Raw genomic sequence first — 21,611 nt, 5'->3', positions numbered from 1 at the left:
TCTTTTCAGATAAAACGTAATCTTACATTGAAGTTTAAGAACACATCAACTCAGTTTACATTCAACATGTGCTTTAGCCATTCAACACTCTATAGCAAGTATATTTCCACATGTTTGCTTACCCTCCAGGCACTCTGTCAGGACGCCCACTACTAACACAGCTAGCTCCGTACCCTGTGCAATCTCCACAAACAGTGCACACCATACACTGCTCCAGCTTCCATTTATGCATGCCTGGAGGACACATCATGGACTTCTCATCTTTTTCATCCAGTTCCTCTTCTAGGTCTTCATCCATTGCTGTTGCCATGTTCTCAACTCCAAAACCTAATTAAGATATTGAAACAATAGCTGTTTTCTGAGGCCAACAGTGGCTACTGAGGAAGCTCTGAAGAACACTCGCAGATCAGATTTTTAAAAGGAATGACTAAGTGTGCCCGATTTGCATGCTCAGCCAGCACAACGTCACTTTTGAAACCTCTCTGAGCATGGGCTGGGGTATATATCTAGTTTTCACAACTAAAAGGGAAATGAAACATTTATATTCAGTACACAAGTAACAGGTCATTTACTTGTCACATAAAATGTGACAATCCGGCAAAGGTGAGTAAGTATGATTTTTCATACCTATATTTAGGAGTAGCAGAAATGTTCAGTTGTGTGAAGAAATTGTATACTTGCATTCATGCCTTGTTTAGGCAAACAACAGCCTCAAGACTGAATGCAAACAAGGAAAGGTAGAAAATTTTTTCTTACTAGAACAACAGCACATAGTAAGACAAGGGGTCACGAGGTTTGGTTTTATTCATTTGTTATAAAGAAACGTTTTTTCACTGACAAAAGAAAAGTAGTTGAGATTTTTTTTTTTAACATAACTAAGTTTGTAAGTATGTGCAGAACACTAAATACGTGACAGTTGAAGTGAAAGTATCCATACCTGTTTTTTTTTTAAGCACGTTGCAAGTACTTATGCTTTAGTATTGGAATTGTATTTTATAATAAAATGCTTAGCTATGTTTTCACTTGTGATATTTTCCAGCACACAAAACAAAAGGAAAAATCTAGGTCCCTTACCTTTTCCTCCCTGGCTCATGGAGCCCGTGTCTCGTCCACACTGTCCTTTATTATTTACACCAAATGTCCAAACTTCTCCATTCTTCATTAACACACAGGTGTGAGCTTTGCCCATGGCTACTTGAGTCACAAAATGGCCTTTCAAATCTGTTACTAAACCTATAAGACACAAAACAATTGAGTGGTAAATTGCACTTTTTACCTGAGAAGGAAACTTCAGCCTTATAACAAAATTGCTAGTGGATACTGACAATTTTCAAATTAACAGCAAGAGAGAAAACCAACAAATATAAAAACCAAATGCTAGAATAAGAAGTGAAAGGAGAATTAGGCCTAGGCCATTTGTCCTGCAAAGAAAGGAAAGCCAAAACCAAACCAAACCCTGCGGCAAATCACTTGTTCTGAAAAACAATTCCAAAGGAGTCATAATGCCATTGGAGCTTATTTCTGTCATATTTTATTTAAATTGATATGTACTGGATCACCTGCAAATTCAAAACAGGCTGTCTTGTGAGCAGAGAAACATATAAGGCCTGGTTTCCTGCAGCCTTTGTTTGTAACAAAACATGTCTCATTTCTGTGACTTTTCCCTGTGTGGCCTTCTAGTGCCAGATTAATATAACAAATGATTTTTTTTTTTTTTTCTCCTTAGTGGAAGCATTCATTTGGGTATTTGTCACCAGTGCTGCTGTGTATTTTTACAGAACGTAAGGAAACTGTATTCTCTTTCTATCCTTCTGTCAATATTTGGCTGAATCAGCAGAAATTCAGAAGTCTATTAGGAGAGTAAGAAACACACAAATAACATTTCAACAGGCTAAAAACTTCCAGACTAATTTCAGTTTATCTAGTTGAGAAATCACTTAAAAGACAAATATTAACTTACTTGTACTATCAGAGTAAATGGCATCTTTTCCAAACATGTAGAGTTCTCCATCTTTTGAAATTACAGAACTGCTTCCATTATTGCACGCTGTAGATATGACAATCTTTCCTTCCATTTTAATAATTTTTTTAGGCTTATATGGTTTTGACTGCCGTCTGCTTTTAGCTTTAAATAAATAAATAAATTGCAAGTCATTCTACCAAAAAACCTTCAGAGGCACAAAAACATCTGTTTTATAATTAGGGGTTAGTTTTCAGACTGCTACTGAAGAAAAAAAAAATCCATCTGTATGATCTGGTCAAATTTTTATTGGATTACACTTGTTTCTCTCAAAAAATTCAATGGCAAGCAAAGTCATGACTAGATACGTATCTTTCAGGAATGATTCTTCAAGTTTTTCTTTTATACATATACACTGAACTAACTTTATGAACTTTATAAAGCAGCGCATAGTAAAAAAAGTCTTCATTGCCATCTGAGAAGAATATATATGACAATATATGCACAGTAAGTTCACAGAGAAATGTTACACAAGTTCATTTTTTCAAAAGGAAAATATTAAATTATTTATTAAAACCATGTTTAGAAAACCTTTGAGTCACAACAGATTCCCACAAAAGGAAAAAGGGAAGGAAAAGTACGAAAAAAAAGCCTACCCCAAAATCATTGTTTGTAATCCAGCCTCAAACGGAACAGTAACAACATAGGTAAAGACTGGATAAAACTAACAGCTACCATTACTGCCTGCGAATTTTTGCCCAAGTCAGACAACTGCCAGCTGCTTTCACTTGCTGACAATCACCAACTCTCTACAAACTTTTAAAAGAACTTTTAAAAGAACTCAGAAAGACCTTGATCAGGTCCTTGAGCAGATTCTTCAGTGAGAAGGTCTAGTAAGCACTAAATCTTCTGATGTAAATTTTGCTAGTTTAAACAAAAGCAGTGACAGCAATTTGCTTCAAAATGCCAAACTTCTGTTTCACCTGAAATTGTAGATTAATTAAACATGCAACAAAAAGAATCAGTTTAATTGTATTTTGGTTAACTTCCCAATATGTGTGCAAAGAAATCTCGAAATCTGTGCTTTTAAATGTGCTTCCTGAAATATTTTTGTTTGAATCTCTTAAATTTACTCTACATTTACTGGAGAAAGTAGTATGATTTTGTCCCACACAGTTTTCAGTAGATTTGCATTTAAGAAGACTCTAAAGTTACTATAGCACATACCAAGTTTGTTATCCGAAGACTTTTACACAGGAGTACTACTATTAACTTCCTCTGCCCGAATACATTCAAAAATCCACTCCATATGCATTATCAAACCTTAAAATACGTTCTTGCCTGTATTTTAGTTATATTACATGGGAAAACCCACACATTCTTGTGGAGTACTGTCAGTGTAGCTAATCTTTCACAGCAACAATAAGTTACATATGCTTTGTTTCTGTATGAGCTGTGCCATACCTCATGTATGCAGCCCACTCAGTTTTTGTTAACAACTTTCTTGAAAGGTAAAACTCCTACACAGTTGATTGAGACAAAGCTGGACTCTACCACTGCTGTTTATCAAGATTTTTTGTTTATCAAGATTTTAAATCTATTTTTAAATTCTATTTTAAATCCATTTTTGAATTCTAACTACTACCTAAAGACTTGAATTTTATACCAATATTTGAGTGTTATTTATCATATTTCTAACTGACTGCAACGAGGCACAAAAATTTCAGTCTTATTAAGTCTGTGTTTAAATTATAATGGCTAGCAGACCGAACTTTTCCACAAACCTGCTTTGTGAAAAATATATTAATTCTAATGGTAACATCAAACTACACTATTAAAACAGAACATTATAGAGAGATTAATTTGAATTAGGCTTCAATACTATATGAAAATGCTATCTGTGAAAAACACATTACATTACCCTATTAAAATGTACACATGAGGCTGGCAACTCAAAAATATCAGCTTTGTTTTAAGATCCTCAGGAGCTAAGTATTTTTCAAAACATTCTTTACTTTTTTTTTAATTAATCTAACACAACATAACAGAACAGCCTGTTTCCTAAAGTGAAGTATTTAATTTAGTATCACAACAGATCACAGCTTTAGGGCACCTAAAGCCATCTTTCATTGTCTTATAAAGCGTATTTCAACCTAAACACACAACTTTAGAGATCAAAACTAGGAAATCTGTTAATTTTACATTGAAGAGGCATTTGCTGGTCTGAAGATCAAATTAATCTATCTTCTCTAATGTCTGAAGAGTTCCGCTTGATCAAGCGCAGAAGACTGTGCTTCTACAATTTCTAATCAATGTATCTCTCCATTATGGAGAGGCATTAGCTGGCAAAACACCCGCTTCCAAAGTTCTCTACCACAACAGTTAAGATGCAAAAATTTGGCTCTTCAGTTTTTCAGACTAAGTCCCAGGTAGACAGCATGGCCTCTTGACCAAACTTATGACTGCCTTTTCTCAGGACAACTCTAAAATAGCACTCCCACCATGTAATCCAAACCATGGTAAAGTTGAGATCAACATCTCTAGCTGGGAGAGGTGGTGGCATTGGCTGTCAGGACCTGTGGCTGGCATAAAACTCAAACCCAATGCATGCTTACATGTTCTTGGAAAATGTTAAAACTCTTCAAATTAGAAGGCGGTTAGTAGGCTTTTATCAACCATAGGTCAAGCAAGCATAATACGTACTTGATTCGCCATCCTCTCCTTTACTAGCAGAACCTGTGAAGAATATGCTTCCATCCTCAGCAACAAGTAAGGCATGTGAGCCATCATGTCCAACAGAGAACTGAATAATCTTTGGAGATTTTGTGATTGGGAGTTCAACCCATTTTCCTGCTGAAGGACCACCTTGTTTGATTCCAAGGCTCTGATATTTGCCAGTATAATAAATCTAGGAGAAAACAGTTTATCGTTTTCAGTTATGCCACTGCACTTCAAACTTGCATCATTTTTAAAGTTGCGCTGTTTTTAAAGCCTGTCATTTCAAACCATATAGAACTTTTCCTGACATTGTTTACACCATTTCAATATCTCCATACTAAACCCATGAATTTTGACTTAATGGGGGAAACATTCTGATTAGATTCTGCTTGTTTTCAAATGTGCTTTCTACTGTGGACAGAGTTAATTTTCTTATATAACTGTTTGGCTAGATGAGTTGAACACACAAGAAAGAACTGTTCGGAAGAAACTACTCAAAGGAAACTAAGCATTTAAAACACTTGAGAGGAATCTCTGGTCTGTGTAAAACAAGATGGTATTATAACAATAAAAATAATTAAAAATACCAAATTACTACAAATTTTATATATATATTATATATATATTAATATAAACACATTTTTAAAACTTATTTTCAGTAAAAGTACAGTAGCCACTGAGTACATAAACAGTAACATAGAATAAAATATTTTACGTGAACAAACACAAAACTACCGATAGGGACTAAAAAGTTTCCTCTAGAACCATGCTACTCAACAGTACTACAAAATGGGTGTGTTAACCTATGTGGGCACCTAAATCCATCTTTCATTGTCTTATAAAGTGTATTTCATACCTAAACACACAACTTCAGAGATCAAAAACTAAGAAATTTGTTAATTTTATATTGAAGAGGCATTTGTTAGTCTGAAGACCAAATTGATCTGTCTCCTCTAATGTCTGAAGAGTTCTGCTTGATCAAATTCTGTTTCCTACTATTAAATTTTACTAGGAAAAAACCCAATCTCATTGTTTTGATAGCAGCAGGAGTAAGGCCTTCATTACAATAAAGCAATACAATTCTGAACACAGGAAAACAAAGAACTATGCTTGTACAAGTAAAATAACATTAATTTCTCAAACCGAAATAGAAACATGGTAAATAATGTAAAAAGTCATAGTGACAGTAAGCAAAATTATTTCTAAATTTCAATGAATATGCAAATGCCTCTGAAAAACAGTCTCAGTGCACTGAGCAGAACCACATGTCAAGTCATTAAGAATAGGTTTAAAGAAGTCAACTGAAAACTTTGCATAGGGAAGGTCAATAATTCTCTGAAGGATCAGAAAAATCAGGCTGGGATTTAAGTAAATGACTGTGGTCAGACTGTTTATGGAAAGTTATGAGGTAAAAAAACTTTGAAAATGTGCTAATACATCATTTGTAGACAAAAGGTAATTTTGTGCCCCAAATCTAAAACAAAGCCCCACACTGCCTCTAAGAACGAACGACGGTAGAAATTCCTATAAATTCAAGCCACAGATTTCTCAATGGTTCCAACACTGTCTGTTCATGCTTTCAAATAAGCATTTGCCTTTTTCCCTTTCAAGTGGGATCTGAAAATGTATTTAAATACAGTCATATAAATTCATTCTACTATACTAAAAAGGCAAAAAGGAATTGTGGAAAATAATGATTAAATTAAAAAACACGTAGAAATACATTGATGCAATTTGCTATTAACTACAGAACATTTTCAGTACCTTTCCACTAGCAGTTTTCATTAGTGCAAACTCTCTTCCAGCACCGAGGACAGCTGATTCCTCATCAAACCCTGTACCTGGGCGAGTAAGATTGCGTTAACTGGACAGTTTAACCAGGCAGTTTCACAGACCAGTTTATGGACTTAACTCTACCAGGGAGTTTGTCACAACAAAGGTTCTAAGAAAGTTACACACGAAACAAAGTTTTTCTGCCACAAGAAGGCTAGACAGACCTGACAGGGTAGTTCAAAGAGGAAAAAAGCACTAGTGTAAGAGCAACTGCACTTGGTCAGGCAAAAGGCCCATGTAGCCAAATATGCTTTTGTTCTGACAGTGCCAAAAGCAGACACCTAACAGAGCAAAAAAACCCAAAGCAAAGGCCAAGTGATATTTCTCCAACATACCTTCATAGACACCAAAAATTTTGCATCTCAAATTCTGATGCAAAGGTGATTTTCACATATTTACTACCTTTCAATGCATTTCTTTTCCATTAATCCAGCCAGCAGTCCTATTAAAGTTTATTAGCTTTGACCCACAGCAAGGAGTTCTATAGCTTAACTACATGTTATACAAGCACTATTATGAAGTCCAAGCTTCAAACAATTATATATTTATTAAACAACTATAGGAAAATACTGGAAAACCATGGATAGCGCTATAGACAGAAAGGAGGTTCAAAATGAGTATGGATTACTATGAGTCAAATAACACAAGCAGTTTCAAAACCCGTGTACTTCTCCACATGTTTATAATGGAGCTATACCTTCCTGCACATAATAAAAGCAAACAAAGGGAGGGGCAATGTTTCAGTTTTATTATTTGAATTACTAGGCCTGTTATTAACCTTCAAAGAAGAGGACTTACTGATAATGTGCAAGTCTTTCTCCAGATCAAACAGCGAGATGCCACAGGCATGTAAGCATTTTCTTGCAAGCTTAAGCTGCAGTTCTTGTTGCAGTACTGGCTCAGTACTTGTTGCAAATATTCGCACTACAAAGCCATCCTGCAATAAATAAAAAGATCTACTTTATACTGTGCAATAAATGCATTAATTTATTTTTCATGGCCTAGGTGCATCAATATAATATTATTTCAGAGTAAATTATCAGAGGACACATTGATAAAGTAACATGCATTATAGAGGAGAAAAGAAGAAAGTGCAAAACAGGATGAGCTGAAGATAAGTATCTGACAAACCTTAAACATATATTGAACTCTATGAAAACACTATGAGCACTATGAAGATAGCGAATTGCTATAGAAATAATTAACTCTGAATCTCACTGTTGAAATCTTGCTTTTGTAACTACTTACATCTATCCTTTAAGCCCTCAACTTCTGCTGATTCAGACCCCAAAATTCTGCATGCAGTTTAAGAACGACTGCTTTAAAGACTAGCTAAAACAGGTTCTGTTTACAAGTCCAGATGAAGTATCTTCATCTGGCCATATCAAAAAAAAAAAAAAAAAAAAAAAAGTTGTTCTGTTAGCAGGAAAAAGGATTAATCCTGGTTTTCTCATGCCACATCTGGCATCTCTTGCCAACCCTCTCTCACCCCACCCCTGCCCCATCCCTGTTTTACGGCTTTCTTACTGTCCAAAAACAGCGACCAGTCCAGAACTAAGAATGGAATAACTGTTTGCCAAACAAAACACAGAACACAGCTAGAACTGTTTGGTCCCTAGTAGGAGCACTTATTTGGGTTTCCACTGCTTTGGCCAACAGGCAATTTTCATATAAAAATCTACTGGAAGGTAGTATCTTTCATACTTCTATTAAATCTGGCTGAAATTCCCCAACAAGTACCAAAGCAATTACAGGAAATTAAATTAGAAAAAAAATTATAATTAAGCTCTAAGAAGCTTATCCCACAGAGACCCTGTAGAATAACATGTTAAAAAGCCATTATTCCATGTATAAGATTTTTTTCCTCATAAAGAGCAACAAAGTTTTTCTTAAAACTTATCTGAAAAATCCATCACAAATCAAAATTGTGTGGATAAATACCAAAATACTGCTCCTTTATGCACAAATTTGGCAGTTTCTCATTATCTCTAGTTACACGGATTTCTTCCTTAGTTGTGTTAGTGAAGAAAAAGCCAAACATTCAGCAAAAGGAAGCTGTAAGTATTGTAAAATAAAACAATTCAGTTGAGAGAAAAATAGTTTACCCGTCATATGTAACACTTACATCTCTAGATGCTGCTATTTGATTAATATATTCTCCATCAGTGAAAAGGATATTCTGACCTTCAGTATGACAATCTGTAAGAGAAAGATGAAGTGTACTGCATCATTTTATATTAACATACATACACACACTGTTCTCTGTTTCTGTCTAATTAATTCTCACTACAATCAGACTATGAGAGTTCTAGTTTGTCCAGAGAGACCATACTGTTCTGATAACATGTTATTTTACGCTAGGATCTCCTCTCTCACCAAAAGTATATAATACTCCTTTGTCCCTTTAAGAGTTATTAAAGCACTTTCCATTGTATGAAATATAAGGGGTTACCCCAATATTTAACTGCAGAAGCATTTAGTATTCACCTGTAAGGGGTATTCTAAACTATTATAACACAACTAAATTCTAATTTTCTGGGAGTGTTAGTCTATTCTCCTTCCCCAAAGACTTTTTTTTTTTTTTTTTAAATAAGGGCCATTATCTTTCAAGAAAAGTTTCTTCAGTCCAGCATATAAAACCTACAGAAATAAATGAAATGGAATCAAACTTTTCATTATTAATCCCATTTTCCCATTGTTTATGAATTTTGCCAAACTATTAACTGAAAATCTAGGGGGTTTTGAAAACTATAAGCATATACTTGAATGCATCACACATTTATTGAAAATAGGTCTGCTATTTCCAAGAAAAAAAGGTAGGGAAAGAACTCTGCCCATATTAGGGGAAAAAAGAAAAAGATCACTTTCTCTACAAGTTTAAAAGTATGTCCCTACGCCATCTCTTTTTCCCTTCCTGCTCTGCTGATGGAGCTACTAACAGAGAGATCGATATTATATGGCTTGTAAGGTGCTTGTTTCATTGATTACACACAGGAGAGAGACCTCTTCCAAAAATACTACAAGACAGCTACTTTACACCCTAAATATCTGCTTCATAACCCAACCAAAGATCCAGTATCAGTCATTTTATCTAACAAATGTAATGCTAAATGAAGCACACATAATACCCTTCTGGCATAACCAGCAAGTTTGCTACTTTTTGCTAGCTAGCTGGATTGTTTTATTAAAAATAATACAGCTGAAAAAAACCTCACAGTACTCACAAACCCATAAACTTCTTTACTTTTTCCTGCTATACTGCCCAGTCCAATACAGCATCTTACCAGGAACAGAATATGCATTAGGTGGCCTTCTCTAATTCTCACATCCTGAAGTAATAGACCTAAAGCTGACAACCTCCCCCTTAGAGCACACACAGGTATGAATCACAAAGAGGGTAAGCAGCAAGCAGGATAGAGAACAGCAGAGACACTGAAGTTTGAAATATTGCTCTCTCAAAAATAATCTTGGATTTAATGGCCAAAGTCAGTTCATGTTACTAATTCTCTATGCTGCAAAGTGATACTAGTGATAAAACAAAAGAGTTGTCAATAACTTGAAGAGAAGTTCCAAAAATAATCCAAAAGACATTTCTGAAAGTTTATAGGAAGCTAGTAAGTATCCCTCGAATGGCTTAAAATTACATGCTCACATAAGCCTAACAGTCAAGGAAACAGGATATTCTGGCCACCAGCGGGTCCATATTACACTGTCTAGCCTATTTCTTGAGCTACTTCAACAAGAGGCGAGCCTCCCAGTAAACATTTTTGGGGGTTGTTTATATGTTTGGTAGGTGTGTTCATAGAGGAAATCTGGAACAGAGATGCTTTTTTTTTTTTTTTTTTAAAAAAAAATACATGTTCTTCAGAAGACTTCCTAAAAATAAGCACTTGATTAGATGACATCCGGGCCCAGCATTAAATATCAAATTAATGGAGAGAGTAGAAAATGGAAGGCAAATGGAATATCTGCAAAAAGTAGGTTAGTATAGCGTCTCAGCTAGCAAGGAGCTCTTCTGATCAGTTGTAGTCTTATTCAATCTGACTTTGGAAATTACTCTGGGGATGAAGGTATCCAAAGTTTCTGTCTGGAGATTACCGTAACAGAAAGGGCTTATGTTTTACTTAAAGGACATAACTACAGACATCTGTTAATCATAGCCTCCTTAGAGGCTTCAAGAGATGACTGTCAAGCATCACCTTCTGTATTTATATAGTGCATCCTGTGCCTGCTAGTAAGTACTCTTGAGCTTGTCGAGGCTACCCTCAGTTAGCAGTACTTTTCAGACTAAGTGAATAGTCCTGAGCTCCAAGATATTAATGTGTAATTTCAAAGAACAATTAAACCATATACTATGTAACTTCAACTTCTTCAGCTGAACATAGCAACCTTTCTTTCTCTAATGTATGCAGTAAGCATTACTGTTAAAGAAACAGTCAAGATGAAAATCTCCTCTGTAAATTCAGGTCCAATCACCTAGAAAATCTCATAGAACTCAGGGATTCCTTTATGATATTTGGACTGGGAAGACAGATCCACAGCTCAAGGACAGCGTATGAAGCTTGGCAAAGGCATTAGATACAAGAATGCTGACACACAGTCTGGTAGTTCCAGACACATTGTCAGATTTGCTAGATCATCTATCAGAGCGGAAAGACCGCCCTTTGAAATTGAAGTTTATGGTTTCAAGAGGCTGGTGGAACCTACTCTGAGAAAGGAGAAGATAATGTTCCATAGTTCACTGAGTTTTCTAAGGTCACATGACTTCTAGCTAGGATCAACTCCTAATCACATCTCCTAATGAACTCCTAATCTCCTACGCATCCCTGTATGAATAAATATGAATACCTTATTTAAATGCATTATCACCAACCCAGGCAGTTGAAAGAGACTAACTTCAGACAGAGCCATGTCTGAATACCATACCAACTAGGAGGAAATACTTGGAGTCATATCAGTGTTCAGCTGTTAGCAAGGTTACTGCCCTCTAGTTCTATCCGGTGTGGTTTTTCAGAACTACAACATGCTGCAAGTCATTATTAAGATTACAGTGGGGCAGCCACAACTATTTAGAGTTGCGTACCTACTCAGGTTTCCTCAGGATAGGTCACATACCCTCCCCCCCGCCCTTCACTTCTTTCCTTCTAATGGGAAACGGAAATAACCAGAAGTAGACCCCTTTGAATTTGTCGTAGCCAAAAGAACAAGGTCATATCTGCTCACAATGTAACACTGAGATAAATGCGTAGAAGTGCAGAAAGTAAAACAGCAAAGTTCAAGGGCTGAAATACAAAGGGTAGTAGTTACGAAGAACATCTAGCATCCACTTTGACAACATCACAAACCATACGAAATGCAATTGTGTGAAACAGTTTGAGGGATAGGTATTCCCACAGTTGTAAGATTTGCTTTTGCACTGAAAGATTAATACATTTTTGTTTAGAAGGCAGACTCTTGTTTAATTTGTGCCTTTTTATAGTATAAACACAAGGCTGTCTTGCAGAATGACACTTGTCACTGAGATTTGCAAAAGAAAACTAATGGCTCAGCGGTGTAGACTTCAAATGTGCTCAAGCATCTCTCAAGACTTACATGAAGAGCACCGATTTGTTTACCAATGGTAACATAATTAAGGACCTCAGGGGACCCTACTGCTTGAAGAAGCTGCCTTGAGCTGAAGAAAGTAGAAAAACTATCCTACAAGGCAATTTGTCAAGTCCTTGAATGTGCTCTGACTCAAATTTTTCATACAGCCCCACAAAGACCAAGCAGTTTAAACAGACATCCACATTTTAAGGACTTGCAGAAAGTTGCATAGACTAGATTCTACATTCATAGCTTGTTTCAAAAATTACTGTCTGTTTTTGAAATACAAAAAGCCTAGAAAATTTTTCTGAGGTTTCAGTCAGTGCCTTCTTATTTATGTCAGGATGCAACACAAAATCTTTCTTCTGATCTATAGAATAAGCCTGTCATTGTTCAAAAGATATTCTTGTGCCCTTCTACTGTTTATGTGAGTGGCTAAGAACAGATGTGTTTCACCAGGAGGCCATTAAAGCACATTTCAGGAACATCCTCATTTTCTAAACTGAGACCCAAATTATGAGACTCCTCTGAAAAAAAAGAAAAAAAAAAAACAAAAAGAAACAAACCCAAACAGAAAACCCACACAAAAACAAAACTACCAAAAAAATAACCCAAAAAACAAACAAATAAACAAAAACACACCACCACATTAAACATCAGAAACACGGTCCATCAGTGTTCATTAGCGTGCTTTGTTTTTTGGATACATTGCTACCTATATTAAAAACCAAATTATTTTGATCATAGTTTGTAACTACCTACATGTAAGAGATACTGGAAACGAAGTCGTATCTGAGCCAAATGCTCAAAGTTCAAACAAGAAAGAAATAAAAATTCTTTAAGAAGGGAGTTAAGCTCTTGGAGTCTTTAAATTAAGATGACCATGCATTCTAAAATGTTTCAATATTCTTCTAGTAGTTGGAGTAAGATGCAAGACCTCTGAATGACATATTGCAGCTGGTCTAATGCAGCAAACCAAAGTCATAAAAAGCAGTCTCTTTGTGATCTCAAAATCCATCTCAATTTCTCTTCTGCTTACCTCAAAATACATAGCATGTAAACAGTAAACTATAACCATCTTGTCATATGTGGATGTTCATACCTGGCAAAGCAACTGTACCGTCTTGTTCCAAAGTTTCAGGGTTTATTCTTACGGCTGTCATACTGTGATTATTCGCATCTCTATATAATAAATAACCCTGGTAAAAGTAAAAATATACATATTGGTATGAAAATATTCTTAAATACATCAAAGGATATTGTCAAAAGTGAAAAAAATGCAATCATTATTTTAGGCATTGTTTAAAAATTTTGGAAATCTTTTACTTTTACATCAAATTGGCTTCATTTTGATAATCAACTTTTTTCCACTAATCAAATTCTGCAATAAAAAATGGAAATTTTAGCCCCTTCCTCCCCACTTTCTATATGCTGCAGATCAGCGTGCTGAAGCTCGTATACAGCTTTTGAAGCCACGCGTAGTAATTCTCTTCTTCACAGGTGTATATAATTACAGTTAAAAGCCACAGCCTCAGTAAAAAAAACAATGTTCCTGTCCCCATTTTCCAAATCAACAAGAAATTCACTGGAATTCCAGGAAGGAGATACATATATTGCCCTACATAGAAGAGTGATCGTTAATGAATATTAATATGTGCATTAAAAACTAGAGAATTTTTCAAAAATGTTGATTAACTACTTTGACTCCCACACTAACAAGATTCCATGTATTTATTCTTTCTGAGCTCTTCATCAAAGAAATTCCTGCAAAGTATATGGTGATTTTGGTAACAGCAGCCATGACACAAGGTTGCATACAATGAGTTCTTATAGTGCTCACCTCCTAACTCCTAATCAGACCTAGGGGAAGGGAGATACTCGGGACTAATGATTTCCTCTTTCTGTTTCTCCATGGGCAGAATACCTTCATATCCCCAAAGTTACCTACTCTGGTCAGCAGCCCACATCAAGAAGTCTCCTTTGGTATGCCAAAATAGTATCTTTTCTCTGTTCACATGTATGTATTTTTTGAAGATTTGATTCAGTCACCAGTAAAAAGATTTGCCTACCTGAAACTCACATTTCAGGTTTATTGTTTATAACTTTGAATGCACTTTTAAACAAACGCAGTCAAATAAGTTTTGTTTTAGGTTAAACTAGATCGGTTGCATAAGCCCCCACATTTGCATAACATGCACAGATCCGTAAGAGAGGCAATATGGCAAGTTTGCTTGCCTATCTTTTTCAATCCTACAATGCCTATGAACCCTTCAAAGATTTTGAGGGAGCAGGGTAGAAACACAGTTGGGGAATTTACACTTAGAAAGCACTTCTGCTATAAGAGCAGCTACAGGAAAGGAAAAAAGATTACTTAAGGGCACTTATGAACATACTCATTCAAGGTGACTGAGGCCAAGCAAAGCACTATTCACCTACAGGAGGGTTGCAGAGGCCAATATGAATAATGGCTAAGTAATGATTCTGACAACAGCAGTGTCATAGCAGGATATATGACAATGGCTTGCACTTGCTTGAAGCATGATTGGCCTCAGGTGGCAATCCTACACATCTAAGAATGGATGCATTTCACAGGGAGGTCACTAAGGCTTAACTTCAGAATCTCCCCATTTGTCAAAGAGTCAGGGACCTTAATTACAATCATCTAACAACAACAGAGAAATCCAACCAACCCTTTTCCTTCTACACTACTTGAATTTTCCTGGATAAATAAATCTCTCTGAAATCAGGAAAAACCAACCCACGCAAACTAGGCAAAATGAGTAAAAAGCATTAAAGTAGATAGAAAAGCTTCAGTCTAAAATAACTTACATGATGAAGTAAGAAAAATCACCTCAATGTGAGCTGACTTAAACAAGCACCCGAAGGGAAATGAGACTGGGGGCACGTCTTACCTCTTTTATGGACACATACTTAGCAATAAGTGCAACTACACATCTTCCTATAAAAATAGCCCAGAGTGACATTTTTCTGACTAGCACTGCTTTTGGGTACAGTCGCTGTATGAGTGTATAGACCTGTACAAGCACTCCAAGAAGAACATCAGATATATTTATAGCTATGTACAGAATGTCCAAATGTGTAACTCTATAAAGTGAAACTGTATGGATCCTATTCCTTTCCACACTGATAAAACAGGCTCCTGAATGAATGCATCCACATGCATTTGTATTGCGCCAGTATACCTTTTGGTGATCTATCTGTTTTAATACTAAACAAAACCAGATTTCACATGTATATATTTTATATATATACATATATAGATATAGATATAAATATAAAACTGTAATAATAGAATACGTATTTTTAACTGTCGTGGTTTAATCCAGCCGGCAACTAAGCACCACACACCTGCTTCGCTTGGTAAGACAAAACGCCCTAAATCCGAACATCCCTCCCTTACTTCTTCTTCCCCCAGATTTATAGGCTGAGCATGACATCATATGGTATGGAATATCCCTTTGGTTGGTTGGGGTCAACTGTCCCTCCCAGCTTCTTGTGCACTGCCAGCCTACTCGCTGGTGAGGTGGTCTGAGAAGCAGAAAAGGCCTTGACTTTGTGTAAGCGCTGCTCACCAGCAGCTACAACATCCCTGTATTAGCAACATTATTCTCATCCTAAATCCAAAACACAGCACTATACCAACTACTATGAAGAAAATTAACTCTATCCCAGCCAAAACCAGGATAGTAATGAAAAATTTCACTTCAAAAACACGGCAAGGAGTACACTTCATTTCACACTGGGACAATGAGATCACTCAGTTTAATAGTAAATATACAATAAAAATTGCTCCACTGTTAAAAAAAAAAAATCAAATTCATTGTTCTCTGTAATTTTTTTTTTTGAGAGAAAGAGGACTCAGAGGTAATAACAGGATTCTAAAAAACCCACTATTTTTATAATGAATGACAAAGGTATAAGAAAAGGTGGTTGATATTCCAGAAATTGACTAACTCTAAGAAACCCAAACATCCAAATATACTTAACTCTGCAGTGCTAACATCAACAATTATCTCTACTTATGGTTTACACACCCTCAGTCCTCCCCAACAAAAATAGCATTTCCTTATTTTACTGCAAATGTTTTAAAATCAATTTATGTTCATAAATAGATATTTGAAGTTCTTTTTTACACTACTTAGTTGCAACAGCACATTTTTACATCCACCAACTTCATTATTTAAGAAGCACACATCAATTGACTGTACAATTCATAAATTTATGTGTTGAACCATCATATTTTCAGAAAGTCTTTACAGTGACAACACAAATCAATGACACTTTTCATTACTCCTTTCTATATGTCAATACAATCAGATGTCCCTTACCTTCCACAAGTTAAAAGTCAGTACCAAAAACCCGATTTTTATAACTAAAGCCAAAAGAACAATACGATATCCATGTAAGCTTACTCTAAGCCAAAGTCCACTTCAATTACTCATGAGGGATGGGGGGTGGGGCACACGTTTTATGTTTTAATTATTCACCCACCTGAGCATAGCCTAACCAGGACTTTTTTTCCTTTCTGCTTTTGATGCGGGATGTAGAATTGTATATGTGGCCCTGAAAAGCAAAAAACTCCAATCCTTTAATAAATATCAGAGTGACAATTTTACACATAATCATTTACCATCTAAATAACAATATCTTCAACTGTATTGAGAAGTGAAAATTGCAAGAAAATGCTGTAAAATTCTCATAGAAATAATCAGGAAAATTTAGACAAACTGTAAAAGAACTGATAATTAGTAAGCTACAAAATGGAAACAGGACATCATAAAAGTTAAGTTAATATTTTAACTGTCTTCATCAGACAAGAAGAAATCACATTACCCTCACTGTCCCGCTATATCCAGAGCCAATTTTGTAAAGTCCATCTTTACATAAGAGATAGAGGAAAAAACCATCACTCTGAAGTAGGCACTGGTCATCTTCATCTACAGATATTTCTTTCAATGGCCATTTGTGCATCAAGGCTGCCTTCTTTATCCCATTACTGAACCAGTCCTGGATTTGGATTTTGCCCACCAGAACTGCCTGTACACTCCGCTGAAGAGAGTTTAAAATGGTTGGCACCTAAACAGTAAAAGAAACAGTGAGTGAGTGAAAAACATTTCTGTTTTTTTAAATGTTCTATTTTCTGTTCTATCTCCAACTCAAGAGAGACAAAGAAATACCTACTCTTATCTCGAAAATAGTGAGGGGAAAAAGTTAACTGAATTTACACAATAGATCTTCTCAGAACTCATGTACACATCATTTACATAGATTCCCAGATACAGAGAAGTTTTAGTGCAAGACCTGAATAGTCTGACAAGCATGGCTGCCATTATTGGTGAGGATAGCAGAGATTGCTTGCAACGTTCTTCCTGTCTCTCCCCATGCAGCTACCAAACTGAAGAGGCAAGCGCAGGAAAGTGCTGTCAAGGACTGTCCTGTACTGTCATTCATTCCGGTGCTACGGACAGTTATCTCCAGAAGAAGCTGGAACAGGGATTCTGCAGATAAAACACAACAATTACATAGACAAGTCACAAAATCATACCAAGCCATTTGCCAGTCAATGGGAAATTAAACTTACAAAATACATGTTGCATCTTTCCTAAGCCATTAAGTTTAGCCCTATTTCCAGACAGAAAAGAAAGCATCCCACTCAAATAGGCCTACAACATCCTTAACTTCTCATTCTTTTTCATCCAGAAAACATCAAGTCTTGATAATCACAATGGCTGGAGAACAAGAAAAACCAAGTCCTTCTGTTACACTGGAACATATTAATAAGAAATGGGCCAGGAGGAGTTACTTTACCTGCCTATTCAGTCTACCTCATCACTGAGAGGATGTGTAGGTCTTGACCAACCTTGTCTAATCTTTATGATCATTACCCACGTTGAAGCACATCCCATTTCTCAGAAATGAGCATTTCAAATCAAAGCTTGAAAATTATTTTGATCGTATGCCTCTTTTCAAGCACTGTTTAGCAGCTGAACATGTTAACAATCAAGGTGTGAACAGAAATCCACCTCAATTTTTTTGATAGTATATAAAAATAATCCCTAAGGCAGTAATCAAAACAAAGCCTTCTTTGTAGCTTTTTAATAGTCTGTGCATCAATACAAAATAAAAGCTTTCTGTAGCAAATTACTATCATCTTTGGGAATAGAATACTGTTGAGCCACAACATCGGAAAATATACGTAGAAAGTCTTAAGATGTATTTTATTTTTATTTTTAAACAACAGATGCTACAGCCTAGCCTTCCTTGAAGTTCTATAAACCAGTAAAAACTATGAATTAACAAAAGACAATTGGATTTTAACTTAAAGGACATAATCAATCATACATTCAAAGTCATCAGGAGTTTAACTTTTATTTTCCATATCATTAAAAGCAAAACTAATTTTAAGGGAAAACTTTCAATGGCCAGAGGAAATAAAAATGAGAATTCTGACACTTCGTTTTGCAGTTTTATATAAATTACAGCATTAAATATCTAAGCTATAGATTACAACAGCAGATAGTAAGAGAGGATCACTGTGGAACTATCTTCTTTCCAATAAGGCAAAGTATTTTATACCTTCAGTAAGACAAATGAATCACAATTTGTAAGGTTGTAAGGTTTACTATGTTTCAGTGAAACTCTGCATTACACAGCAACAAAATATGACTTTTTTTTATATATATATATGTACATGCCAACATTCCTGTTCTACAAAAGATTACATACTGGTTGCATACACCATAAGGAGTTTACACTCCAGAATTAAGTCAGTCTGTTGAGAACAAGCATGTTACTATCTCACAAATACTTGCTAGGAACCATTTTCTTCTGTCCAATACAACAACAGATGTATGTTAATACAAATACAGTAACAGATGAGATATTACCTAGGACTTCAGGAGGCTCTGACTGCAGGCCTTCTGGTTGCTGGCCCTGGAGCACATTCAGTAGGGCTTGTAGGCTCCTGAGACACAAGGATGGATGAGAAAATCTTGTCTCCTTTATCAGTTCAAAGACTTCACATAATCCAACTTCAATGATCTAAAGAAGTACAGATATTTCAGAATATCTATTAATACAATATTTTTGGGTCTTCATCAATAAAGGTATATCCCAGTGTTCACAGAACACAACAGTTATTTGAATAACAAAAACGTAATACAGAATACAATGGTAATTCAAAAGAGAATCAAAATCAAGAGCCCACCTACACAACTGTACTAGCAAATATTACACAAAAGTAATGTCATTATATGAAAGAGCATATCTAAGCAGAGTAAGAGTTCCCTGAAAAAATAAGGGAACTTAGAATTTTTTGGACAATGTAAGACAAACTGTGCCTCTGAGCCCCTCTAACTTCTATTGAGTTCACACTTTATTTGACAGACCTCTTTTTCCTTGCTAGCTAGAATTGGCTTGCAACCTGACTTCCCAACTTGAGTAACGATACATTTGACAGCTGATATGGGCAGCACTACTATCTTCCCCTCCAAAGCCTCTGAGATTGTTCTTGTGACAACATAAAAAATAAAGATTAATTACTTGTCACTAAAACTCCATATGTACGCATCACAGACATGCATTATGCCAATGAATACAACATCTGTAAGAGCGCTGTTACAGCCACTCCTAACTTTCCCTTTTAGCATTCCTGAATATTCTGGGATTACAATTATGCTTCTCTCCACTGACTGTTGCCTGTCACTTCCTTCTCAAACTCAGTATGTGAAAATGATGAGGATGAAAGAGAAATGAACAGGGTTAACTCATTACAAAGAAGCAACCATATCTTCAAAACTTCACTATGTCTTTCTGTCAGGAGCAGAGCCCCAATGTTCAGTGTTTAATATACATACACCCCTGAGTAAAATCTAAGGAAAAAGACCGAAATGTTAAAAGAAATAAAATTGTTAATGGAACTGCTACTCATGCTTAAAATAGATCCGTTCTGACAGTCAGCTGTAAGTTCTACTGGATGCCTTGTAACTGTCTTTGCTGTCATTCAATTTATTTTGATTCCTGTCTTTCAGAAGTTGTTTTACCACTTGTTTGATATTTGAAGGAAGAACAGAAACATAATCAAATCAAGTCTTCAAAGTGCAACAGCAATTTTCCTGCAAATTGCACCTTCCATTTCATATCTTCAATGGAGTGGGGGAAAACACATGCATGGAATCTACAGGGAACAAAAAAACCCTGTCAACAAAATAACAGCACAGATGGTTTTTCCAGGATCCAAAACTCAGCATCATCTTGCAGGATAAAGAATAAAATATACTGCAGGACATTTTTAGAAACACCCTTTCTTCCCAGTGATAGCGTCTCTGAGAGAAACTGAGAAGTTTCTTCTATTCTTCCCAGTCTTCAGATAGGAGACCTCATCTAGCAGCTGACAGAGGCAGCTGGAGAAAGCAGAGCACCTAACACAGTGGAGAAAATACTTTGGTGAACTTCCACTAAAGCAGGAATCAACAATGGATAGTTCTGCTGGGATTTGGCCTGATCTGTGCAGGTTTTGGGTTGGTTTTTTTTAGTATCTGAGATCAACAGACTGGGTAGGTGCTCGCTCTCTCTCTCCCTCTCAACTCCTCCAAACTGTGCACTGAAGGACAGAATAAGCAAATAGTTCTTTTTCTTGCTGCTCTCTGAAGGGTCTCTGAGCCAAAACAAGCACTCCCGCAGCCTCAGTCTCTGTGTCACAGCCTACCAGCTCTTACCGATGCTCTCCACACAACCATCCTCCCGTTTCCTTTGCAACATCTTTGAGACTTCGGATCAAAAGCATAAGCCCACCTTACAAAGGGTACACAAAATTCTAGCCTGGATGCAGACATTAGGATCCATAAGTAATTCATCCAAAAAAACTATTTCTTCAAGAAGTCGTCTACACTGGTTTTTTATTTCCTTTGTCTTTCCTCTCTCATAATTGCTCCATACCCACATTTCTATATTTATTTAAGAATACATAATACTCTGTATATTTAATTCTCCGCATAATTGTATATTATTATATTATTATATACATACAAAAAAATACTTTACACAGGTAACACATTCTCTTAATGAATTTTAAAAGTCAGTTTCTAAAAAGAGTAATTATTTTTCTTTTATTTTTTGTTACAACTTGAAAATTTTCATTTTTGCTTAAGCTAATTAGCTAAACAGCAAAATGTATGCCACTGCAGGAACAAAGAATACTTAGTTGGTTAATTCCACCTTAAACCATCATTTGCTCCTTTTAGTACATGGCTTTTGCAGATCATCCATAACCCAGTGTTAAGTTTAATAGTGGGCAGGGGGAGGAGGGAAACAACTGCAAATCAAATCAGTAGAACTGAATCTGCCCTATTTCAAGCAGAAAGAATTCCCTATCATTAGCAAAAGTACTGAATAAATAAGGTACTAAATAAATAAGTCAGGCAAAAGCAAATATTTCATGTAAATCCAAAAACTGAAAGCTATCAAAGCAAGTTACTGAACTGTCTGAACACAA

General features: G+C 35.9%; 1 protein-coding gene across 8 annotated transcripts in view; it reads right to left on the bottom strand.

The window, feature by feature from the left end:
• Nucleotides 1–21,611, bottom strand: part of MYCBP2 (MYC binding protein 2) — a 212,991-nt gene that overhangs the window by 143,550 nt on the left and 47,830 nt on the right. For all 8 annotated transcript variants that reach the window (XM_087759490.1, XM_087759491.1, XM_087759489.1 and 5 more), the window contains exons 4-15: nucleotides 19,006–19,159; nucleotides 17,420–17,616; nucleotides 16,952–17,194; nucleotides 16,610–16,681; nucleotides 13,200–13,296; nucleotides 8,637–8,710; nucleotides 7,310–7,448; nucleotides 6,443–6,519; nucleotides 4,664–4,868; nucleotides 1,961–2,125; nucleotides 1,075–1,233; nucleotides 123–327 (exon numbers count right to left, since the gene is read on the bottom strand). In XM_087759490.1, the coding sequence (XP_087615616.1) occupies nucleotides 123–327; nucleotides 1,075–1,233; nucleotides 1,961–2,125; nucleotides 4,664–4,868; nucleotides 6,443–6,519; nucleotides 7,310–7,448; nucleotides 8,637–8,710; nucleotides 13,200–13,296; nucleotides 16,610–16,681; nucleotides 16,952–17,194; nucleotides 17,420–17,616; nucleotides 19,006–19,159 (1,787 nt within the window). The remainder of the gene's footprint in view (nucleotides 1–122; nucleotides 328–1,074; nucleotides 1,234–1,960; nucleotides 2,126–4,663; nucleotides 4,869–6,442; nucleotides 6,520–7,309; nucleotides 7,449–8,636; nucleotides 8,711–13,199; nucleotides 13,297–16,609; nucleotides 16,682–16,951; nucleotides 17,195–17,419; nucleotides 17,617–19,005; nucleotides 19,160–21,611) is intronic.

This window comes from Nipponia nippon, unplaced genomic scaffold (genome assembly GCF_047370975.1).
Source record: "Nipponia nippon isolate SJK-2023a ecotype South Korea unplaced genomic scaffold, ASM4737097v1 scaffold_2, whole genome shotgun sequence".
Lineage (NCBI taxonomy): Eukaryota > Metazoa > Chordata > Aves > Pelecaniformes > Threskiornithidae > Nipponia > Nipponia nippon.
Note: the sequence above shows the minus strand (reverse complement) of the source record. Positions and strands in the feature narration are given on the sequence as shown.